This window comes from Entelurus aequoreus, linkage group LG07 (genome assembly GCF_033978785.1).
Source record: "Entelurus aequoreus isolate RoL-2023_Sb linkage group LG07, RoL_Eaeq_v1.1, whole genome shotgun sequence".
Lineage (NCBI taxonomy): Eukaryota > Metazoa > Chordata > Actinopteri > Syngnathiformes > Syngnathidae > Entelurus > Entelurus aequoreus.
Genome location: NC_084737.1, coordinates 9,035,829 through 9,061,398, shown reverse-complemented (window position 1 = coordinate 9,061,398; position 25,570 = coordinate 9,035,829). Strand labels below are relative to the sequence as shown.

The following is a 25,570-nucleotide window of genomic DNA, read 5'->3' as shown; positions in this document are numbered from 1 at the left end:
GATATCGTACCCGACTAAAATATCTGCATGTACTATTTTTGTTGTTTGCTGATATCGTACTTGACCAAAATACCTGCATGTACTCTTTTAGTTGTTTGCTGATATCGTACCCGACCAAAATATCTGCATCTACTGTTTTAGTTGTTTGCTGAAATATCGTACCCGACCAAAATATCTGCATGTACTATTTTAGTTGTTTGCTGATATCGTACCCGACCAAAATATCTGCATGTGCTATTTAGTTGTTTGCTGACATCGTACCTGACCAAAATATCTGCATGTATTATTTTTGTTGTTTGCTGACATCGTACCTGACCAAAATATCTGCATGTACTATTTTAGTTGTTTGCTGATATCGTACTTGACCAAAATATCTGCATGTATTATTTTTGTTGTTTGCTGACATCGTACCCGACCAAAATATCTGCATGTATTATTTTTGTTGTTTGCTGATATCGTACCCGACCAAAATATCTGCATGTTCTATTTTAGTTGTTTGCTGATATCGTACCCGACCAAAATATCTGCATGTGCTATTTCAGTTGTTTGCTGACATCGTACCTGACCAAAATATCTGCATGTATTATTTTTGTTGTTTGCTGATATCGTACCCGACCAAAATATCTGCATGTTCTATTTTAGTTGTTTGCTGATATCGTACCCGACCAAAATATCTGCATGTGCTATTTCAGTTGTTTGCTGATATCGTACCTGACCAAAATATCTGCATGTACTATTTTTTGTTGTTTGCTGATATCGTACCCGACTAAAATATCTGCATGTACTATTTTTGTTGTTTGCTGATATCGTACTTGACCAAAATACCTGCATGTACTCTTTTAGTTGTTTGCTGATATCGTACCCGACCAAAATATCTGCATGTACTATTTAGTTGTTTGCTGACATCGTACCTGACCAAAATATCTGCATGTATTATTTTTGTTGTTTGCTGACATCGTACCTGACCAAAATATCTGCATGTACTATTTTAGTTGTTTGCTGATATCGTACCTGACCAAAATATCTGCATGTATTATTTTTGTTGTTTGCTGACATCGTACCCGACCAAAATATCTGCATGTACAATTTTAGTTGTTTGCTGATATCGTACCCGACCAAAATATCTGCATGTACTATTTAGTTGTTTGCTGACATCGTACCTGACCAAAATATCTGCATGTATTATTTTTGTTGTTTGCTGATATCGTACCCGACCAAAATATCTGCATGTTCTATTTTAGTTGTTTGCTGATATCGTACCCGACCAAAATATCTGCATGTGCTATTTCAGTTGTTTGCTGATATCGTACCTGACCAAAATATCTGCATGTACTATTTTTTGTTGTTTGCTGATATCGTACCCGACGAAAATATCTGCATGTACTATTTTTGTTGTTTGCTGATATCGTACCCGACCAAAATATCTGCATGAACTATTTTAGTTGTTTGCTGATATCGTACCCGACTAAAATATCTGCATGTACTATTTTTGTTGTTTGCTGATATCGTACTTGACCAAAATACCTGCATGTACTCTTTTAGTTGTTTGCTGATATCGTACCCGACCAAAATATCTGCATCTACTGTTTTAGTTGTTTGCTGATATCGTACCCGACCAAAATATCTGCATGTACTATTTTAGTTGTTTGCTGATATCGTACCCGACCAAAATATCTGCATGTACTATTTAGTTGTTTGCTGACATCGTACCTGACCAAAATATCTGCATGTATTATTTTTGTTGTTTGCTGACATCGTACCTGACCAAAATATCTGCATGTACTATTTTACTTGTTTGCTGATATCGTACCCAACCAAAATATCTGCATGTACTATCTTAGTTGTTTGCTGATATCGTAACCGACCAAAATATATTCAAGTACTATTTTAGTTGTTTGCTGATATCGTACCTGACCAAAATATCTGCATGTACTATTTTAGTTGTTTGCTGATATCGTAACCGACCAAAATATCTGCATGTTCTATTTTAGTTGTTTGCTGATATCGTACCCGACCAAAATACCTGCATGTACTATTTTAGTTGTTTGCTGATATCGTACCCGACCAAAATATCTGCATGTACTATTTTTGTTGTTTGCTGATATTGTACCCGACCAAAATATCTGCATGTACTATTTTAGTTGTTTGCTGATATCGTACCCGACCAAAATATCTGCATGTACTATTTAGTTGTTTGCTGATATCGTACCCGACCAAAATATCTGCATGTTCTATTTTAGTTGTTTGCTGATATCGTACCCGACCAAAATATCTGCATGTGCTATTTCAGTTGTTTGCTGATATCGTACCAGACCAAAATATCTGCATGTACTATTTTTTGTTGTTTGCTGATATCGTACCCGACTAAAATATCTGCATGTACTATTTTTGTTGTTTGCTGATATCGTACCCGACCAAAATATCTGCATGTACTATTTTAGTTGTTTGCTGATATCGTACCCGACCAAAATATCTGCATGTTCTATTTTAGTTGTTTGCTGATATCGTGCCCGACCAAAATATCTGCATGTACTATTTTAGTTGTTTGCTGATATCGTACCCGACCAAAATATCGGCATGTACTATTGTAGTTGTTTGCTGATATCGTACCTGACCAAAATATCTGCATGTTCTATTTTAGTTGTTTGCTGATATCGTACCCGACCAAAATACCTGCATGTACTATTTTAGTTGTTTGCTGATATCGTACCCGACCAAAATATCTGCATGTACTATTTTCGTTGTTTGCTGATATCGTACCCGACCAAAATATCTGCATGTACTATTTTAGTTGTTGGCTGATATCATACCCGACCAAAATATCTGCATGTACTATTTTGTTGTTTGCTGACATCGTACCTGACCAAAATATCTGCATGTACTATTTTAGTTGTTTGCTGATATCGTACCCGACCAAAATATCTGCATGTACTATTTAGTTGTTTGCTGACATCGTACCTGACCAAAATATCTGCATGTACTATTTTTGTTGTTTGCTGTTATCGTACCTGACCAAAATATCTGCATGTACTATTTTTGTTGTTTGCTGACATCGTACCTGACCAAAATATCTGCATGTACTATTTTAGTTGTTTGCTGATATCGTACCCGACCAAAATATCTGCATGTACTATTTAGTTGTTTGCTGACATCGTACCTGACCAAAATATCTGCATGTACTATTTTTGTTGTTTGCTGTTATCGTACCTGACCAAAATATCTGCATGTACTATTTTTGTTGTTTGCTGACATCGTACCTGACCAAAATATCTGCATGTATTATTTTTGTTGTTTGCTGACATCGTACCTGACCAAAATATCTGCATGTGCTATTTTTGTTGTACAGTATCTGCTTCTCACCTTGACTTATAATTTCAAAGCATGTGAGAAAATGTCATCAATACGAGGCGACTATACAATCATATACAATATATTCACTGTCACATGTGACCCTCAGAGGGCACCATAAGTGTCTTGTGGCCCTCAGAGGGCACCATAAGTGCCATGTGGCCCCTGACATCCCTGCAGGAGTAGCAGAGTATGCAGCATGCAGGGCTTCTAAAGTCTGATGATTGACAGCCCATTCATAGTCCCAGCCTGCGGCCAAACAGCACATTTGCTTATCAAATCCCTAAATGGCCCATTTAGCCATCACCATTTACTTGCTGTCACTTCCCCCCCTGAAAAAAAAAAAAAAACAGCCGTTTTGGGCCCTGATAGCAGGAAAATACCCGACAGCCGACATTTCTGACACTTCAACGGCTGTCAGGACTGAAGCGAACGAGGACGATTAGGAGAAAACTAACATTTGCTTCGTCATTCAAGTCCTGAAAAACTAGAACCTCACCTTAATAGGCTTGTCTATGTTGGTACCGGTACCAACATGTATTTCCAGACATTTATAAATAAAAGGGCACCACAAAAAGTGTCATTATTGTCTTTATTTCAACAACAAATGTTAGTGTACACGAAACATATGTTTATTATTGTCATTTAGTCCTTAAATAAAATGTTGAACATACTAGACAACTTGTCTTTTAGTAGTAGGGAAACAAACAAAGACTCCTAATTAGTCTATGCAGTAACATCTCTTATGTGTGACTGCCATCATATTGCAGTCTACACGTATCTCTTATGTGTGACTGCCATCATATTGCAGTCCACACATATCTCTTATGTGTGACTGCCATCATATTGCAGTCTACAAGTATCTCTTATGTGTGACTGCCATCATATTGCAGTCCATATGTATCTCTTATGTGTGACTGCCATCATATTGCAGTCTACACGTATCTCTTATGCGTGACTGCCATCATATTGCAGTCTACACGTATCTCTTATGCGTGACTGCCATCATATTGCAGTCTACACGTATCTCTTATGTGTGACTGCCATCATATTTCAGTCTACACGTATCTCTTATGTGTGACTGCCATTATATTGCAGTCTACACGTATCTCTTATGTGTGACTGCCATCATATTGCAGTCCACACGTATCTCTTATGTGTGACTGCCATCATATTGCAGTCTACACGTATCTCTTATGTGTGGCTGCCATCATATTGCAGTCTACACGTATCTCTTATGCGTGACTGCCATCATATTGCAGTCTACACGTATCTCTTATGTGTGACTGCCATCATATTGCAGTTCACACGTATCTCTTATGTGTGACTGCCATCATATTGCAGTCTACACGTATCTCTTATGTGTGACTGCCATCATATTGCAGTCCACAAGTATCTCTTATGTGTGACTGCCATCATATTGCAGTCTACACGTATCTCTTATGTGTGACTGCCATCATATTGCAGTCTACACGTATCTCTTATGTGTGACTGCCATCATCTCTTATGTGTGACTGCCATCATATTGCAGTCCACAATCATCTCTTATGTGTGACTGCCATCATATTGCAGTCTACACGTATCTCTTATGTGTGACTGCCATCATATTTAAGTTTACACGTATCTCTTATGTGTGACTGCCATCATCTCTTATGTGTGACTGCCATCATATTGCAGTCCACACGTATCTCTTATGTGTGACTGCCATCATATTGCAGTCTACACGTATCTCTTATGTGTGACTGCCATCATATTTAAGTTTACACGTATCTCTTATGTGTGACTGCCATCATCTCTTATGTGTGACTGCCATCATATTGCAGTCCACACGTATCTCTTATGTGTGACTGCCATCATATTGCAGTCTACACGTATCTCTTGTGTGACTGCCATCATATTGCAGTCTACACGTATCCCTTATGTGTGACTGCCATCATATTGCAGTCTACACGTATCTCTTATGTGTGACTGCCATCATATTTAAGTTTACACGTATCTCTTATGTGTGACTGCCATCATCTCTTATGTGTGACTGCCATCATATTGCAGTCCACAAGTATCTCTTATGTGTGACTGCCATCATATTGCAGTCCACACGTATCTCTTATGTGTGACTGCCATCATATTTCAGTCTACACATATCTCTTATGTGTGACTGCCATCATATTGCAGTCCACAGTAACATATTCTGTCTTTTATCTACCTATTATTTTGTACACATTATGAGGGACAAACTGTAAAAACAGATTATTAATCCACTTGTTCATTTACTGTTAATATCTGCTTATTTTCTGTTGTAACATGTTCTATCTACACTTCTGTTAAAATGTAATAATCACTTATTCTTCTCTTCTTTGATACTTGACATTAGTTTTGGATGATACCAAAAATTAGGTATCGATCCAATACCAAGTGGTTACAGGATCATACATTGGTCATATTCAAAGTCCTCATGTGTCCAGGGACGTATTTACTGACTTTATAAACATAATATAAATTCAAAAAAAAGATTTTGTGAAAATATGGATGTAATCCTAGTAGTATCGACTAGATATGCTCCTGTACTTGGTATCATTACAGTGGATATCAGGTGTAGATCCACCCATTTGTTTACATCGTCACGCCGGTGAGCTATTGTATCCTCCTACGGTGTGTAGTGAAGCATGTTTAGTTATTCCTCGTCCTCCAGTGATAATACTACTTGTAAGAAACTTACTTTATTTGTCGCCAAGGAGGCCAGGATTAGTGATTTAGAAGTAGCTAAAACACTGCCTAGAGAACTGCTTGTTGACATGGTACTGTGTAGAAATCCATCGGCCTGATTTGTAGGAACTACCTGAACTGTGGAAGGCGGTGGAAACACAAGCCACACACGGGTAAGTAAGTAAGTTCCTTAAATGTTGGTGTAAATGTAAAAAGTACTTCTTTTGGAGCACTAGCAGAGAAGATAAGCGACTCAGTCTGTGATTCAATGAGCCGCTCGTCAATAATCAATGAGCAGATGTAAAGTGCAGCACTGAGTGTACCATTATGACCTCAGTCTTGGCATTAGTGATACAGGACACGATAACAACCTGGTATCAGTGCGCAGGTCGTCATCAACTAAGCCCTGCACCTGGAACCAAAGATGATGACAAACCATACAGAGGCATTTCCACACTGCGTGTTAGCGGGGAGGCAATTTGCCAGCAGACAGGTGATTATTTCAGACAAGACGCCCCTTCTTATGCCCCCCCCCCGGCTTCTTTCACATTCAAGCAGGCGGCACAGGAAGTGTTTACGCTTATAAAAGAGACACGCTCGCAATTAAGTCCGCCTTCACGCGGCACTAAAAGTGCGTGGTTACCCTCCTGGTTGACTTGTGATGTTCTCAGCGAGGACACTTCAGGACACTTCTAGCTGTCACAAGTCGGCTTTAGAGCCTCCTTTTTATTGCTCATGTTGTGTAGAGCTCTAATTGAAGTAACACAATCTATTGCTGTTTATTTAGTGTACTGTACGTACTAGTAAATATCTTGTCATAGTACATGCACTACTGTCTAACATGCTACTAGGCTTGTACGGTATACCGGTACTAGTATCGTATTGCGGTACTAATGAATGAAAAACGGTACTATACTCGGTTTGAAAAGGACCGGTTCGCCATATTTATTAATTTTTATTACAGGCACGACGTCACGTGGGGACATTGCTGGTTTTTACCAGCAGAGGAGCATGTTGGGCAGCGCACACACACAGAGTACTTACAAGCAGACACAGTGTGTAGACAGAAAAGGGAGAATGGACGCATTTTGGTGTAAAAAGTAAAGATAAAGGTGAAGTTATAACACTGAAGCGGCTAACATCCATCCACAGTGTTTTAGCTACTTCTAAATCACTAATCCTGGCCTCCATGGTGACAAATAAGGTACATTTCTTACAAGTATAGGAGGAATGCACTGACACACCCTCCACCATCCACTGACACACCCTCAACCATCCACTGACACACCCTCCGCCATCCACTGACACACCCTCCACCATCCACTGACACACCCTCCGCCATCCACTGACACACCCTCCACCATCCACTGACACACCCTCCACCATCCACTGACACACCCTCAACCATCCACTGACACACCCTCCGCCATCCACTGACACACCCTCCACCATCCACTGACACACCCTCCGCCATCCACTGACACACCCTCCACCATCCACTGACACACCCTCCACCATCCACTGACACACCCTCCACCATCCACTGACACACCATCCACTGACACACCCTCCACCATCCACTGACACACCCTCCACCATCCACTGACACACCATCCACTGACACACCCTCCACCATCCACTGACACACCCTCCACCATCCACTGACACACCCTCCACCATCCACTGACATACCAAAAGGTTGGTATCTTCTTCAGCCAGGAGGTGTGCACCACTTCATCTTGCCACATCTTCCTCCTCTCCTCCTCCTCCTCTTCCTCCTCCTCCTCTTCCTCCATCCAGCCAATCCTCTTAATTAAAAAAGTGGCCCCAGGACGGCGGCTCAAACGCAATTTGTAGCGATTCCCCCAACGCCGGGATGGTGATTACACGTTTATGCTGACCACCGACTTCCTGCTGCACTTAATCTTCCATTAGGGGCCCTGTTGACCCCCATCATACACGCCCCCCGACACGCCTCTCAGACTCTACCATCCACACGGACGCTGAAACAAAGCAGCAAATGATGGTGTGGATGTCCACACTTACGTTGACCGACTCTTTCCCCGCGTACTTGATCCGGATCCTGGGCTCCTGAACCACGTCCAGGTTGGTGCCGGTCACCATCAGGGGGGTGTGGCCACTGAAGAAAGCCAAAAACAGACGACAGGTCGATACCACAATAATCACACCAAGGTTCCTGATAGTGATATCATCATATTACAGTATCCGGACAGGCTAACCTCCTCCAACCTCCGAGGACTAAGTTACGAACAATGGGAGACGGGGCTTTCTGCTCCCAGTCTGTGGAACGCTCTCCCTGACCACCTGAGGGCACCACAGACTGTGGATGCGTTTAAAAAAGGCTTAAAAACCCTTCTTTTCAAAAAAGCCTTTCTTTTTTAGATACATGCATACTAGTTTTAGCTATTTGGCTGTTGTAGTTTTTATTTTTATTTTTATTTATTTTTTATTTTATTTTTATTTTTATACACTGCAGCACTTTGAGGTTGTTTACTCAATGTAAAGTGCTTTTTACAAATAAAATATATTATTATTATTATTATCCATGCAGCTGAGATAGGCTCCACCACCCCCGCCACCCCGAACGGGACAAGCGGTAGAAAATGGATGGATGGATGGATGGTATCACTACTGCTATTGACCATATTAAGCTTTGTTTGATGGATTCTTGGTCCGATCCTCTTGTCGATAGGGATGGTACCGGAACCGACACCTGTGCTCAACAGCGCCGATTTTTGGTACTTTTGTGTGTTGATGAATGTTAGCGTTAGCGATTTTTACACGGTCAATTCCAACACCTCCAAAACTACAACTAAGATTCACGTTACATTACAACAAACCGGAGCGTATTTCGACACTTTTCCTCAAGTCCGGTTGCACCAGTGCAAGTGTACCCGGAAGAAAAAAGCACTCAAAAGCAAGGATTTAATTTTGAAACTGGATACGCCATACACACGCTACTGATTAGCATTAGCGGTTTTACATGGCAGTTTCAACACCTCTAAAGTTGGTCAATGAGACTAAAACGAAGATGCGCGTTACGATCAAACAGCTGGTGTGGAATAGCTACAACACTTTGTAGGGCGCAACAAAAAGACAAGACTGGTACATTCAATTGAATGGCAAAGACTACTTCTGGACTACCGCGACACACCCACGACAAACTGAAATGAGTGCATACTTGTAGATGAGTGTAAGTAAATTCCGTTTAACAACTGGACAGCAGAGTTCACGGTTAAATATCAAATAAAACATATTTTATTGTTGTTGTTTATTGAGTTTGTCATAGTCGGTTCCATACGTACTTACTTATATCTCCAGACAACAGTCTTGTGCGCAATGGCAATATCATTATTTCAGTCAAAAAAGAAAATACAATTAAATCAAACGTTTCCTAAAAGGCATTTAATGGGAAGAAGTATGAACTTTTTGAATCCCCCCTTTTTTTTTTTTTTAAACTAATATCCAGTTTCTTATGAAAAAAATGCATTTATTAGCACATAAAGATATCAACATGTCATACTTTGGTGTGCGCATTTAGGTTTTTTCCTTAAATAAACGAGTCATAACTGAAAAAAAGCAAGTTTAGCACGTTTGAACGCTTATATCACACTTATATCATATATAAATTCTCTTATACCACACTTATATCATATATAAATTCTCTTATATCACACTTATATCATATATAAATTCTCTTATATCACATTTATATCATATAGAAATTTTCTTATATCACAGTTATATCATATAAAAATTCTCTTATATCACACTTATATCATATTCTCTTATATCACATTTATATCATATATAAATTCTCTTATATCACAGTTATATCATATATAAATTCTCTTATATCACACTTATATCATATATAAATTATATTATATCACACTTATATCATATATAAATTCTCTTATATCACACTTATATCATATTCTCTTATATCACATTTATATCATATATAAATTATCTTATATCACAGTTATAGCATATATAAATTCTCTTATATCACACTTATATCATATATAAATTATATTATATCACACTTATATCATATATACATTCTCTTATATCACACTTATATCATATATAAATTCTCTTATATCACACTTATATCATATATAAATTATCTTATATCACACTTATATCATATATAAATTATCTTATTTCACACTTATAAATAAATTCTCTTATATCACACTTATATCATATATAAATTCTCTTATATCACATTTATATCATATATAAATTTTCTTATATCACAGTTATATCATATAAAAATTCTCTTATATCACACTTATATCATATTCTCTTATATCACATTTATATCATATATAAATTCTCTTATATCACACTTATATCATATATAAATTATCTTATATCACACTTATATCATATTCTCTTATATCACATTTATATCATATATAAATTATCTTATATCACAGTTATATCATATATAAATTCTCTTATATCACACTTGTATATACAATATCTTATATCACACTTATATCATATATAAATTCTCTTACATCACACTTATATCATATATAAATTATCTTATATCACACTTATATCATATTCTCTTATATCACACTTATATCATATATAAATTCTCTTACATCACACTTATATCATATATAAATTCTCTTACATCACACTTATATCATATATAAATTCTCTTATATCACACTTATATCATATATAAATTCTCTTATATCACACTTATATCATATATAAATTATATTATATCACACTTATATCATATATAAATTCTCTTATATCACACTTATATCATATTCTCTTATATCACATTTATATCATATATAAATTATCTTATATCACAGTTATATCATATATAAATTCTCTTATATCACACTTATATCATATATAAATTATATTATATCACACTTATATCATATATACATTCTCTTATATCACACATAGCATATATAAATTCTCTTATATCACACTTATATCATATATAAATTATCTTATATCACACATATATATAAATTCTCTTATTTCACACTTATAAATAAATTCTCTTATATCACACTTATATCATATATAAATTCTCTTATATCACATTTATATCATATATAAATTTTCTTATATCACAGTTATATCATATAAAAATTCTCTTATATCACACTTATATCATATTCTCTTATATCACATTTATATCATATATAAATTCTCTTATATCACACTTATATCATATATAAATTATCTTATATCACACTTATATCATATTCTCTTATATCACATTTATATCATATATAAATTATCTTATATCACAGTTATATCATATATAGATTCTCTTATATCACACTTGTATATACAATATCTTATATCACACTTATATCATATATAAATTCTCTTACATCACACTTATATCATATATAAATTATCTTATATCACACTTATATCATATTCTCTTATATCACACTTATATCATATATAAATTCTCTTACATCACACTTATATCATATATAAATTCTCTTATATCATATATAAATTCTCTTACATCACACTTATATCATATATAAATTGTCTTATATCATATATAAATTCTCTTATATCACACTTATATCATATATCAATTCTCTTATATCACACTTATATCTGTTTCTTATTATCCTTTATTATCTGGTGAGGTCTTCAGATGCTCTTTAGGAAAAGAAGGATGCTATTAGATTACAGCGCTGGACTTTAGCGTGATTTCTCACTACATTGAGGAGAGAACACATAGATTTTCTCCTTTTAATTAGCGGAGCATCTATCTGAGCTCCGTCTCATCTCCACCCGTGGAAGGAGGAAGGTATCGACTGGCGCCCGCTAACGGCACAACTTCCCGGCGGCGACTCGATGGGAACCGGAATGAAGGGATGCGAACAGTCGGCCGTGTTTGGGACTTTACCTGGCGATGCTCCAGTCGGGGTCGATGCGCACCACGGTGGGGTCGTCGATGTACTCGAAGGTGAGGCTCTCTCGGATTAGGGCCAGGTCCACGCTCACGCTGGTGCGGACCGGGCCGATCCCGGACAGGGACGGCGCCGAGCAGCAGACAATTTCTGTCATGGTTCGACTGCAAGCACACAGACACGATCATGACGACGACACTTTGCTTCATAATTGTGCTGTTCAGACCTCTTTGGTCAATGCAATTGAATCAAAATAATGAATATCAATCATTTATATCATCATTTATAAAATGTAATTTGGTAACATGGTAGGGTACAAGGATCTTGCAGCTACACAACAGCTCAGCACACAATAGCACACAAACCAGTAGGGTTGTACAGTATAGCGGTACTAGTATAGTATGGCGGTACTAATGAATCAAAAACGGTACAATAGTACCGGTTCCCCATATTTTTTATTTTACAGAATCAAGTCAAAACAACAAAATAAGTATCCCACACTTCTCTTTTGTAAAGGAAATCTGTACAGCAAATATAGGCATCTACCATCTACATCAAAAATATGAATTAGTAGGACAGGACAAAAAATAACAAATTAAAATAGGATCTGAAATTTGTACAAAAACAAAACGAAAATAAAATAATTGTTATTGATATTTACAGAATAAATCTGTGCAGCAAATATGGGCATCTACCATCGACATCAAAAATATGAATTAGCTGGACAGGACAAAAAAATAACAAATGAAAATAGGATCTGAAATTTGTACAAAAACAAAACTGAAATAAAATAATTTTTATTGATATTTAGAAAATAAATCTGTACAGCATATATGGGCATCTACCATCTACATCAAAAATATGAATTAGCTGGACAGGACAAAAAATAAAATATAAAAATAGGATCTGAAATTTGTAAAAAAAACAAAAATAAAATAAAATAATTGTTATTGATATTTACAGAATAAATCTGTACAGCAAATATGGGCATCTACCATCTACATCAAAAATATGAATTAGCTGGACAGGACAAAAAAATAAATGAAAATAGGATCTGAAATTTGTACAAAAACAAAACTAAAATAAAATAATTTTTATTGATATTTAGAAAATAAATCTGTACAGCATATATGGGCATCTACCATCGACATCAAAAATATGAATTAGCTGGACAGGACAAAAAATAAAAAAATAAAAATAGGATCTGAAATTTGTACAAAAACAAAAATAAAATAAAATAATTTTTATTGATATTTACAGAATAAAGTACATAATTTTGTTATCTGCTATAATATTTATATTATCATAATTTAAATGTAGTTTATAACATGATATATGTAAAAATAAAACTATGAAGGCATGGTTGCAAACAACCACATTATATTCCTCCAGTTGTTTATGAAATTGTATACCTAAAACACATATTAATAGTCATAATAATGGTATGAAATGAAAATTAAAATCATTTAAAATAAAAAAAAAGTATAAATTAGAACAATAAATTACAGCGCCTTTCCAGACTCAGAACTATTGTCATAATCTGTTGGTGGTTTATTGTTTATTGTTTATTGTTTATTGTTTATTGAATGGATCCCCATTAGCTGACGCCAAGGCGACTGCTAGTCTTCCTGGGGTCCATATAGGAGCATACAAAATTTAAATACAAAGAATACATGCATTACCAGACATTATACAATGGAAAAATACAACATAAGATAAAAAGCTAGTTAAAACCAGTATTAAAATTCACGTCATGTGGGCAGCTGCAAAAGGTGTATATTTAAAGCTGTCTTGAATGACAATTTACTTTGTGAGAGATTAATGTGAGGTGGCAACCCATTCCAGAATGATATACATCTATACATGACTGTATGTTTGAGGGAATTGGTCCTGGGAGCAGGAAGTGTCAAATAGCCATTGCTGGCATTCCTAGTGTCATGAATATGTGTGTTAGTTGATTTTAAAAACTGTTTGTAAAAGTAATCTGGTGATTGATCTAAAATGATAGTTCGAAAGAACATTAGGAGACTACAATGCATCTTTTGTTCAACAGACAACCAGGACAGGCGTGAATGCATATATGAAATATTAGTGCGCAAAGAACATTTAAGTACCAGTCTAGCCGCTCTGTTCTGAACAAGTTGCAGTTTGTTCAGGTCAGACTTAGTCGTAGCGGACCATACTATAGGACAGTAATGAAGATGACAGAAAACCAAGGACTGTATCACTTGAGCCATTGTTGAGGATGTCAAGAAGGTGGAGCACTTCCTGACCATGGCTAGACCTCTTCCCATTTTCATTGAAATACCATCAATATGATCGGACCATGACAGTTGACTGTCTAATAGCACACCAAGCAGTTTTGCTTTTTTGACCTGCTTAATAGGTATGTCTGACATTGAAATATGAAGCTGTGGGTCATCAACAAGCATATGCCTGGATCCAAAAAGAATGCTTTTTGTTTTGTCAATATTCACAACAAGTTTACTATCATTTACCCAGAGTGACACTCTCTCCAGGTCCTGATTTAAGTTATTTTGTAGGTCATTTAAGGTAGAGGCAGTACTGTATAGAGTTGTGTCATCTGCATACATAACCATATTGGTGTTTGTTGTAACACAGGGAAGATCATTAGTAAAAATAATAAAAAGTAAAGGACCTAAGCAGCTTCCTTGAGGCACGCCGCAGTAATTGTACTTGCGTTCAGATAGGCTACCATTAAAACACACTCTCTGTGATCTTCCTGATAGATAGCTCAACATCCAAGAAAGTGACATACTATTAAAACCATATTTTCTCAGTTTGGAGATCATTATGTTGTGATCTATGACATCGAATGCTGCACTAAAGTCAATCAGGACAGTACCAACCATCTTCTTGACATCCATTTGTGACAGCCAGTCATCAGTCAGCTGAGCTAGAGCAGTAGATGTTGAGTGACCTTGCCTATAAGCATGCTGGGAACACGACATCAGTTTGTTGTAGGTAAAGTAATCTTGAATTTGTTTGAAAACAACTTTTTCCATCAATTTACTAAGAACAGGAAGTATGCTTATTGGTCTACTGTTTTTACCAGTAAAATCTTTATTTTTGTCCTTGGGTAGAGGGATGACCTTGGCCTCCTTCCAAACCCCAGGACAGACTCCATATCTTAATGATTTATTAAATATATGACAAATCGGAGTTGATACATGGCATGCCGCAATTCTTAACAATTTGCCATCTAACATGTCTGTCCCGGCAGGTTTATCAGATGGCAGTGATAACAACAATTTCTCAATATCAGAACTACCAACTGGTACAAAATCGAACCAGCAGTTTTTACCCTTCATTATGTGATTTTCAATTAATGTGCATGAGGAGGAGCCATCAGAAGGCGTCATATTCACTCTCAGATTTTCCACCTTGTTTGTGAAGTAATTATTAAAATATGTAGCAATTTCCATTGGCTTAGTCAGGTAAGCTCCATCAACTTCTATATACAAATTTGTTTTACATGATGCTGATCTTCCCATTATTTGATTTAAAATTTTCCACAATTGTTTACCATCATGTCTAAAGTCATAGATCTTTGTCTGATAATATACCTTTTTATTACCTCTATTTATTTTAGTTACACGATTTCTTAATTTACGATAGATCATCGCATCAGAAAGTAGACCAGAAGAGTCCGCCAACTTTTTAGCCTGGTTACGTTGCTTCATAAGTGCTTTGAGCTCATTCCCTAACCAGGGGGCGCCATTTGCCTTGACAGTTGTTTTCCTGACAGGAGCATGCTTATCTGCAATCTGCAAAAATAACTTCATGAATGTGCTCAAAGCAGCTTCAGGATCCTCCTCAAGACACACAGTTTCCCAGTTAACATGTTTCACATCATCTATAAATTTTACTTCATTAAAATATTTATAAGACCTTTTATGTATTGTTACACTAGGAGCTTTGGAGAGCTTGGTCTTCCTCCTTATTGCAATTAAGTTGTGGTCCGTAAAGCCAAGAGCTATTGATACTGTTTTAGTGCATTTATCAGGAACATTAGTGAATAGGTGGTCAATGCATTTGGATGACTTTAGCCCATTTCTATTTATAGTTGATCTGGTTGGTAGTGTAATGGTCTGTGTGAGGTTACAGGCATTAGTTACAGCAATAAGTTTCTTTTTCAGCGGGCACATAGCGGACCAATCAATGTTTGTGTCCCCAGTAAAATATATCTCTCTGTTCTCATCACTAGATTTATCCAACATCTTGCATATTAAATCCAGGTATTTTATATCGGCACTAGGTGGTCTATAGCAGCACCCAACCAGTATGGGTTTGGTCTGTGGCAGGTGAACCTGGATCCACAGGGCCTCAATATCAGCCAACATTAAATCATGTCTTACTTTCACAGGAATGTGACTCTGCACATACACAGCTACACCTCCACCATATCTTGTTCTATCATTCCTAAAAATTGTGTATCCGTCTACAGCTAATTCAACATCCTCAAAAGAGGAGTCAAGATGGGTTTCAGATATTGCCATAATGTGTATATCATTAGACTTCATTATCATACATAAATCAGGGATTTTATTTCTTAAGCTACAGATATTCAAGTGAGCTATCAGTAGGCCTTTGCCGGGTAGTTTAAGGTTGTATGAAACCATGATGAAGAGAGAGAGCGATTGATGACTTATATTGCTTTTTACAATTGACCCTGAAACACAGTAGTTTAGGCCTGCTTTGAGGCATAAAAAGCTGTACAGGTAGACATATATAACAACGCCCAACTAGTACATAGGCATGACATCTGCAACTGCAGCAAAAAACTAACGAATAAAATGGGAAACAATGAGTGGCAGTCATTATGTGTGTGAAAAGTGTCCATGAGTAGACACATGTGGGGTCCTACCTCGCCGCAGATAGTTCCTCAGATATCGAATTTGTCCAAATCACTGATGTCGTTGATGACCATGACTTTCTCCTCTTCTGGGGTCGTACCATTCAGCTTGATAAACACTTTACAGCTGGCAGTCCATGTAGACTGAATTTTGCTTTGCTTCCTCAGGATTCGTGCGCGCCTGGCGATCTCACCATTCCTTTTGGTGAGATGTTCGTTAATGTACACCTCCGTTCCTTTTAATTTGCGACCCTGTTTTAGGATCGCGATCTTGTTCTTTCTGTTGGTGAAGCGAATGATGATCGCTGGTGTCGCTCCTTTGGTTCTCGTAGGCAGGGTGTGACAGGCTTCAATGTCGCTCCTGTCCACGGAGATCCTCCTGCTCCCCAAAAAGCTGACCACCTGCTGCTCCAGCGATTCCACCTCCGACTCCGATTGAACTCCCTCCCGCCCTACGGGACCGTTCTCCCGGGCTGCCACACTGGCGTATGACCGATGTTTGGTCTTCAGTCCGCTGACGATCACGTTGTTCATGCGGGAGTACTGCTCCAAGTCGGCCACGCGACATTCCAAAACTTTTATAGCTTTGTCTTTCTCCGTGTTCAGTCTTTTGAGTGACTGAATGTCACCCATCAGATCCACAATTTTCTTTTTCTGTTCAGCAATTGTTGCGATCTCAGCCGACAAGAACTCAAGAGATTTCTTAATTTCTTCCATGTCGTCCTCAGGGGGGCTAACCGCTCTCCTTGGCTTCGGACCCATGCTAACCTGGGCCACGGCTGAAGGCGAGCCTAGCCCGGCTGCAGTGCAACTTGGATCTAGGCTAGAAACGAGCCACGCTAACGTAGACACTTAGCGACGCCGGAATTTACTATTTTACCGGGTACTCAAGGGCTACTGCCCGCCCGAGTGGCACAGCACACGCCGCTCTGGTCGCTCTGTTGCTACACACCGTGAGAAAGTTTCGCCCTGCTTCCTTGCCTGCAGGTGTGATCCTGTTATCCTGTTGTGGTGAACCCCAAGATGCAGACATGGCAGGCGTATCGCAGGTAAACATGATTTTAATACCAAAAAAATAAATTTAGGGAAAACAGGAACCAGGAAACAGGAAACAGGATACAAGGAAACCAGGATAACCGGACACAGCAAACAATCATCGAGCCCTGACTGGAGGGCAAGGCAGGCGTAAATAGCAGCCAGCTTAATGACAACAGGTGTGGCCAGGCTGCCAATCGGCGGCAGGTGAGGTGAAACAGCACTCAGGCAGCCGAGCAGGAAATGGAACCGAAATAAGAGCGCTGACAGGAAACAACCCGACGTGAATGTGACAGATCGTCACAACGATAAGTATATTAAAAAAATGCATCAAAACACTCTCAAAGTTGACTGAAACTGTTGGAATAATTATATATATAAGTTGTCACACAACTCTTATGCTTAAAGGTTACTATCGATTGTGCTCAAGCTTTACTTTTTCTGCTCCGTGCAAGGGCATACAACTTGTTATCTTCCGCGGCGTGTGAGGGGTGGCCTCGCCGCAGATGTTTTCTGTCTTGCTAACAGCCAAGGACGAACCAGCACCTCAACCAGCTTGCATAATGTGTTATGTGTGACCCCCTCCCTTTAGAAGCAGCCTCAGCCATGTAACTAGGGAACTCCAAAACTGAATAAATAGGGGAGCGCGTGGGCTGTTCCTCAGAGCGTAGGGTGAGACTGTAACTGAGTGTGCAGCTCCATGCGTCCTCCCCATGAGCTAAATTGAACTCTGTCTCTGCCTGATTCCTTGCTTCTTGATCTGTTTAATAGATAGTCCGGTGCTTAAACCTGACACCGTCTTTACAGTGACATAAATGAGGAAAAAAAGGTCAGTATCTAATGAAGCAATGGATAAAAAAGTAGTATAAAGTAGCCATATAGAAAAAAATGTGCAGAAAAAAGTGTATGTGACCACCCTCAATTCTCCCAGCTCATTACCAGTAGTCACCTCACACGCCAAGTAATTATCCCGCTATACCTCGTTAAAACCAGCAACCTCACGCTGTACGGCAGTCAAGACTACAGCGCGGATGTCCCAGAATAGACGGCCACGTAGGAGGAGGGCATGCGGGAGCAGCCAGTCCAAGGAAAGAGGAGTGTGCGGAGAAGAAAGACGGGGTTTCAATTAAAAATGAACACATAAAGATGTCCACGGGAGTGTTTGTGCTATTATTAGCCAAAGCATGTTGTAGTGCAGATTATTTAGGCTTAACTCGGATCCAAAGAGTGAAAAAAGCGCTTCCAAAAAACAATTTATTTTAGTCAGTGGTGTGCCGTCAAGCAAGACCTTCTCTACCACAAATCATCATCATAATTAAATATAAAAGTCATTTTTAATTGATTTTCCCTAAATATGTAAAAGTATTCATATTTTCTTCATGTTTAGCTTAGACTTTTTATCCAATCAGAATTCAGCGAGCTTATGTTGCCACGCTGTAACAAATCTGCCCAGAGCGGGCGTCCGTGCACTGTAAGTGAACGGGCACATACAGTTGATAGATCATTGCCATAGCCCAGACCTGGGCAAATTGAGGCATGTTGATAGTTAAGCTTTTCAATCCGGCCCGCCGGACATTCCCAAATATTTGTTTTAGATCTTTAAGATGTAAAGCAGGGGTGTCCAAAGTGCGGCCCGCAGCTAATTGTTTAGCGGCCCGCCACACATTCTGGAAATACTATTGTAAAAATAAAAAAGAACATTAAAAAAAAGTGGATTGAGGTGAAATCTAACGGGAACAAGTTGCAATGTTGACACAAAAGCTGCCATGCAGGCTGTTTTTTTTTTTCTTTTGTCATTCTTCATTTTTCTTTTTTTTTGCCATTGCTCAAAAAAAAAAAAAAAAAGACAAAAAAATCCATGTTATAATGAATTATTCTCCAATTACTTCAAATATTTCACTTTAAAGTGTTTTATGTGGTAAATATTGCATATATTGTGTAGTAGCCATATAAAAGTTTTCTTTGACAAAAGCGCATAAAACAAACAAAATAATACCGTATTTCCTTGAATAGCCGCAGGGGCGCTAATTAATTGAAAACCCTCCTGTCACTCCGGCGTTTACCGGAAGCCGGCGGGATGGCCGTGCATGCGGTAATTATTTTAAAACCCTCTTCTCACTCCGGCGTTTACCAAAAGGAATGCGGTAAATTTAGGCGTGCGCTTTGAGTGTGATGTAAGCATACCATCATGAAAAGCACATTTAATAAAAAAAAACGTTATTATGGTCTTACCTGTACTTATAAATGGAGTCCATTTGCAGCTCCTTCTGACCAAAAGCATCGATAACTTGGTTATAGAAGTCTTCCTTATTTTCTTTCTTCCGTTTTAAAAGTCTCTCTGTCTCGATGGAGATATTCCTTTAATTATTACCTCCTGCTTCCATTGAAAGTCCAGTTTAAAAAACTGTTTTATTTTAGATACCGGTATGTAATCCTCCATGTTAAAAGTTCAGGCAGAGGAAAAAAAAAAAATGTCTTGCTGCGTGTGTTCACTTCTTCTGCAGTACCGGAAGTCGCAAGAAGGATCACTAGCGCGGCAGCGCCCTCTACCACCAGGAGGCGGGAGTCATTTCATGACTCATACAGTATTTGACACACGCAGCTACGGTATATTAATAAAACATAGCTGCTTACTGTTCTCTTTAGCATACTGTACCGGTATTCAATAGCTTGGACCTTAAATCCTACTGAATAGCTCTTTATCTTTTTTCCTTTGTGCGATTGCAAACTACTGAAAGCAACTTCCTCCATTTTGAAAATGAGGACAGATAAAGCGTCACTCGTGACGTAACGAATTTGACCCGGTGGAAGTTCTAGCCATATGCTAAATATCTTGCGCAACGAGTTTGACCCGGCGAAAATTATAGACATGCGATAATAAAATTAATATTTTGCGAAACAAATTTGATCCGGCGTCAATAATGAACTGACAATAAGGCCAAGCATGTGTTAATTATTTTGAGAAACAAGTTTGACCCGGCAGTAGTTCTAGACGTGCGAATACTATATTCCCTGCGCCAATTCAAGGAAATACGGTAGTTCCAGCATAAAATGGACAGATATATCTGAAGTTGATCTCGTGACATAAGTGTTGAAAGTAAAAGAAAAACCTAATAAAAATGCATCACTTTATGAGTGGGGCACCTTTTGGATCCCAAATATATTTAGTGATTTTTTATTTATCTTTTCACTGTGATTACTCAAAAATATGAAAGAATTAAAATCAATGGTGTCCTGCATTATTAGGGCTCTAATTACTAAATACTGCATATTTCAGTTTTACTAGTTGTTTTTGACAGAAAAGCCATCAAACATATTTTTTTTAAATTTGTATTACTTTATATCAACTTGAAGTTGATATAGAGATTTACTGTAAGCGTTAAATAATAAATAAAAAAATAATAATCTGACTTATTTTTAACATTTTAATGACTGAGACCTTTTATGGTCCCCGGGACCCCTGAAGGTAAAATAAATAAAAAAATCCATATATTTTGTTATGGTTTGAAAATGAAAAATATCAAAATGGCCCCCACATGCTTTAATTTGTCCGTGTGCGGCCCTCAGTGGAAAAAGTTTGGACACCCCTGATGTAAAGTGTAGCTGCCATTATGATGTGCACTCATGTTTCCTAATGACTGTAAGTCTTCAACTATACTAAGTATTTCAATGGCTGGAATCTGCACTTTTGCATGATATACTAGTTACTATGGTGATCTAATTAGTTACTATGGTCATCTAATTAGTTACTATGGTCACCTAAGTCAGTGGTCCCCAACCTTTTTGTAGCTGGGGACCGGGGGGGGGGGGGGGGGGGGGGGGGTTTGATATATATCTATATTGATATATATTGTATATATTGTGTTTTTTATGTTGATTTAATTTAAAAAAATATATATAAATAAAATAAAATAAAAATAAAAAATTTAAATTAAATTTCTTGCGCGGCCCGGTACCAATCGGTATATATATATTGATATATATTGTATATATTGTGTTTTTTATGTTGATTTAATTAAAAAAATTTAAATTAAAAATTAAATTAAATTTCTTGCGCGGCCCGGTACCAATCGGTCCGCGGACCGGTATCGGGCCGCGGCCCGGTGGTTGGGGACCACTGACCTAAGTCATAGCAGCTCAGACGAGGTACTAAGCAGTGTGGGTGGGGAGCGTTTCCATAGAGTGTTTTAATCAGGAGATTTTTACAACAAAGTCCTAAACCTTAGTGATGTATCATATATACCAGTTTGGATTGTAGGTGGGGTTTTTTTTTTTTTTACTCTTCAAGTTCATATTTCGCTGTGTTTGTTGCAGTTTTGTTGCGTTTCACTTGACGGTAAAATATGTCGATCGAGAGGGGGTGTGACGTTCATATTTTGTCAATATTCAGTGTTTTATCCTTCATAGAAAAATGTAAAATTCCATTCCGTTTTTTAAGGCGGTCTGTCATAAAGTTTTTAGCATTCAATCCGACACTATTGTGAGGTTTTGTATTAGTGTTCCTAAAAATAGATATGCCAGCCCCCAGACACATTTTTTCCTCTAAATTTGGCCCCCCGAGTCAAACTAATTGCCCAGGCCTGCCATAGCCAATCAGATCAGGAGTTGTTGACGGTAGCCTATCTAGGTAGCCTGATGTTAACGAGACTGTGATTGGACACTCCAAAGCGAGTATCCAACCACGAGTTGCAATTTACTGAAGCAGGAAGTGTTGCGCCGTGGCCACACCCGGCCAGCGGAGAAATCAGCGGCGCTCCCTTTTTTTAACCCACGGAGGAGAACACAACGTTGATGAGGTGGCAGATATATATTTGCAAGAAGGATATTTAAAGAGAAACTACATCTTGTGAGACCATGTCGGCCATGAAATGTGGAAATGCCCGCCACTCCCACTCAAACCGAGCGACTACGAGCGGTACCACTGGCTTATACGGCGTCCAATGGGTGCCACAAACTGAGTTCAAATATTTTATTTCTTTATTATTTCACGTTCAATATGTTTTTTGCAATTTTAATGTTGACAGTACCGCATAAGATGAATTGATTAACGTGGACCCCGACTTAAACAAGCTGAAAAACTTATTGGGGTGTTACCATTTAGTGGTCAATTGTACGGAATATGTACTGTACTGTGCAATCTACTCATAAAAGTCTCAATCAATCAATCAATCACTTGTAATTGCTGATGCGGGTTTATTGATTTTTAAATGCGCCAAAAAATAAAACATTTTTTACACCGTTGATGTGCTTCAATGCCCAGTAAATGTATTTCTTTATAGTATTTCTCCAGCAATGGTCATGTGGTGACATCAATGATGCTATTTTGAGAGGTCATCATTGAAGTGGGACATCACTGAAGGCCTAGGTGGGAGACGCACGGCCCGCCACTGTTAACAATACACATTTTCTGTACTTGTTATATTTCAGTTTGTCCTCGTTGTATAGCAGTAGTCAGGAAGTAGTCTTTGCCATGACGGTAAATGTGCCAGCCCTACAAAGTGTTTATACTGTTTAAACCAGGGGTGTCCAAAGTGTGGCCCGGGGGCCATTTGCATCCCGCAACTCATGTTCTACCGGCACATCATTCTAAAAATACTAAAACATTTTTTTTTTAAAAACATTAAAATGTGGAATAAAAGAGAAAATAGGTCAAATGCAACAAGAGAAAAAAAGTTGCATTGTTGACTCTAATAACACGATTTTTTAAATAATTTTTCAAAAAATAGTCAAAATCAAATTTGCTATGAAATATTGACTGATTTAAGGACAAGGACACAAATACAACAAAAGAACAAAAAACATGGAAAATATGAAAATTATTTTAAAAATACATACAAATGATAAACTAATTATACTAATTATTATATTGATTGTTATTATAAATATACTAAACTAATTACACTATATATTATCTGAAGCTAATATAGAGATTTAAGTGTTGAATGTAAAAAAAATAAAAAATAAAATAAAAATAAGCATGACCATTTTATGAGTGGGGCACTTTTGGATCCCCAAAAATGTTAGTGGAATTAAAAAACAACTGTCTTTGCTAAAAACAAAAAAAAGGAAACTAAATAATAAATTCAAATCAATTTTGCTATGAATTATTGACCTATTTAGGGATCTAATTACTTCACATCAAATATTCCACTTTGAAAATGTTATCTGGGAAAAATATTGTACATTTTGTATTTTTGCCCCCAAAAAATTGGGTGACTTATTTTTAACCTTTTTTAAGACTGAAATCCTTCTGGGTCCCTATGACCTAACTTGTGCGAGCCCAAAAGGTTAAAAAAAAAAAAAAAGTGTATATTTTATTGGTTTTGAAAATGAAGAAAATATCAAAATGGCCCCCGCGTGCTTTGATTTTTCAGTATGCGGCCCTCAGAGGAAAAAGTTTGGACACCCCTGGTTTAAACCATCAATGATGCTATTTTGAGAGGTCATCATTGAAGTGGGACATCACTGAAGGCCTAGGTGGGAGACGCACGGCCCGCCACTGTTAACAATACACATTTTCTGTACTTGTTATATTTCAGTTTGTCCTCGTTGTATAGCAGTAGTCAGGAAGTAGTCTTTGCCATGACGGTAAATGTGCCAGCCCTACAAAGTGTTTATACTGTTTAAACCAGGGGTGTCCAAAGTGTGGCCCGGGGGCCATTTGCGGCCCGCAGCTCATGTTTTACCGGCCCGCGGCACATCATTCTAAAAATACTAAAACTTTTTTTTTTTTTAAACATTAAAACGTGGAATAAAAGAGAAAATAGGTCAAATGCAACAAAAAAAAAAAAGTTGCATTGTTGACTAATAACACGATTTTTTAAATAATTTTTCAAAAAATAGTCAAAATCAAATTTGCTATGAATTATTGACTGATTTAAGGACAAAAAGGACACAAATACAACAAACGAACAAAAAACATGGAAAATATGAAAATTATTTTAAAACATACATACAAATGATATACTAATTATACTAATTATTATATTGATTGTTATTATAAATATACTAAACTAATTACACTATATATTATCTGAAGCTAATATAGAGATTTAAGTGTTGAATGTAAAAAAATAAAAAAAATAAAATAAAAAATAGCATGACCATTTTATGAGTGGGGCACTTTTGGATCCCCAAAAATATTAGCGGAATTAAAAAACAACTGTCTTTGCTAAAAAAAAAGAAAAGAAAACTAAATAATAAATTCAAATCAATTTTGCTATGAATTATTGACCTATTTAAGGATCAAATTACTTCACATCAAATATTCCACTTTGAAAATGTTATTGGGGAAAAATATTGTACATTTTGTATTTTTGCCCCCCAAAAATTGGGTGGCTTATTTTTAACCTTTTTTAAGACTGAAATCCTTCTGGGTCCCTATGACCTAACTTGTGCGAGCCCAAAAGATTTAAAAAAAAAAAAAAAAAAAAGTGTATATCTTATTGGTTTTGAAAAGGAAGAAAATATCAAAATGGCCCCCGCGTGCTTTGATTTTTCAGTATGCGGCCCTCAGAGGAAAAAGTTTGGACACCCCTGGTTTAAACCATCAATGATGCTATTTTGAGAGGTCATCATTGAAGTGGGACATCACTGAAGGCCTAGGTGGGAAACGTGCACGGCCCGCCACTATTTTAGTGAATATTGCATTAAAGTGTGC

General features: G+C 37.3%; 1 protein-coding gene across 1 annotated transcript in view; it reads right to left on the bottom strand.

The window, feature by feature from the left end:
• Positions 1-25,570, bottom strand: part of plxna2 (plexin A2) — a 470,104-nt gene that overhangs the window by 82,484 nt on the left and 362,050 nt on the right. Inside the window, exons 16-17 of the mRNA XM_062052547.1 lie at positions 11,996-12,163; positions 8,098-8,191 (exon numbers count right to left, since the gene is read on the bottom strand). Of these exons, the coding sequence (XP_061908531.1) occupies positions 8,098-8,191; positions 11,996-12,163 (262 nt within the window). The remainder of the gene's footprint in view (positions 1-8,097; positions 8,192-11,995; positions 12,164-25,570) is intronic.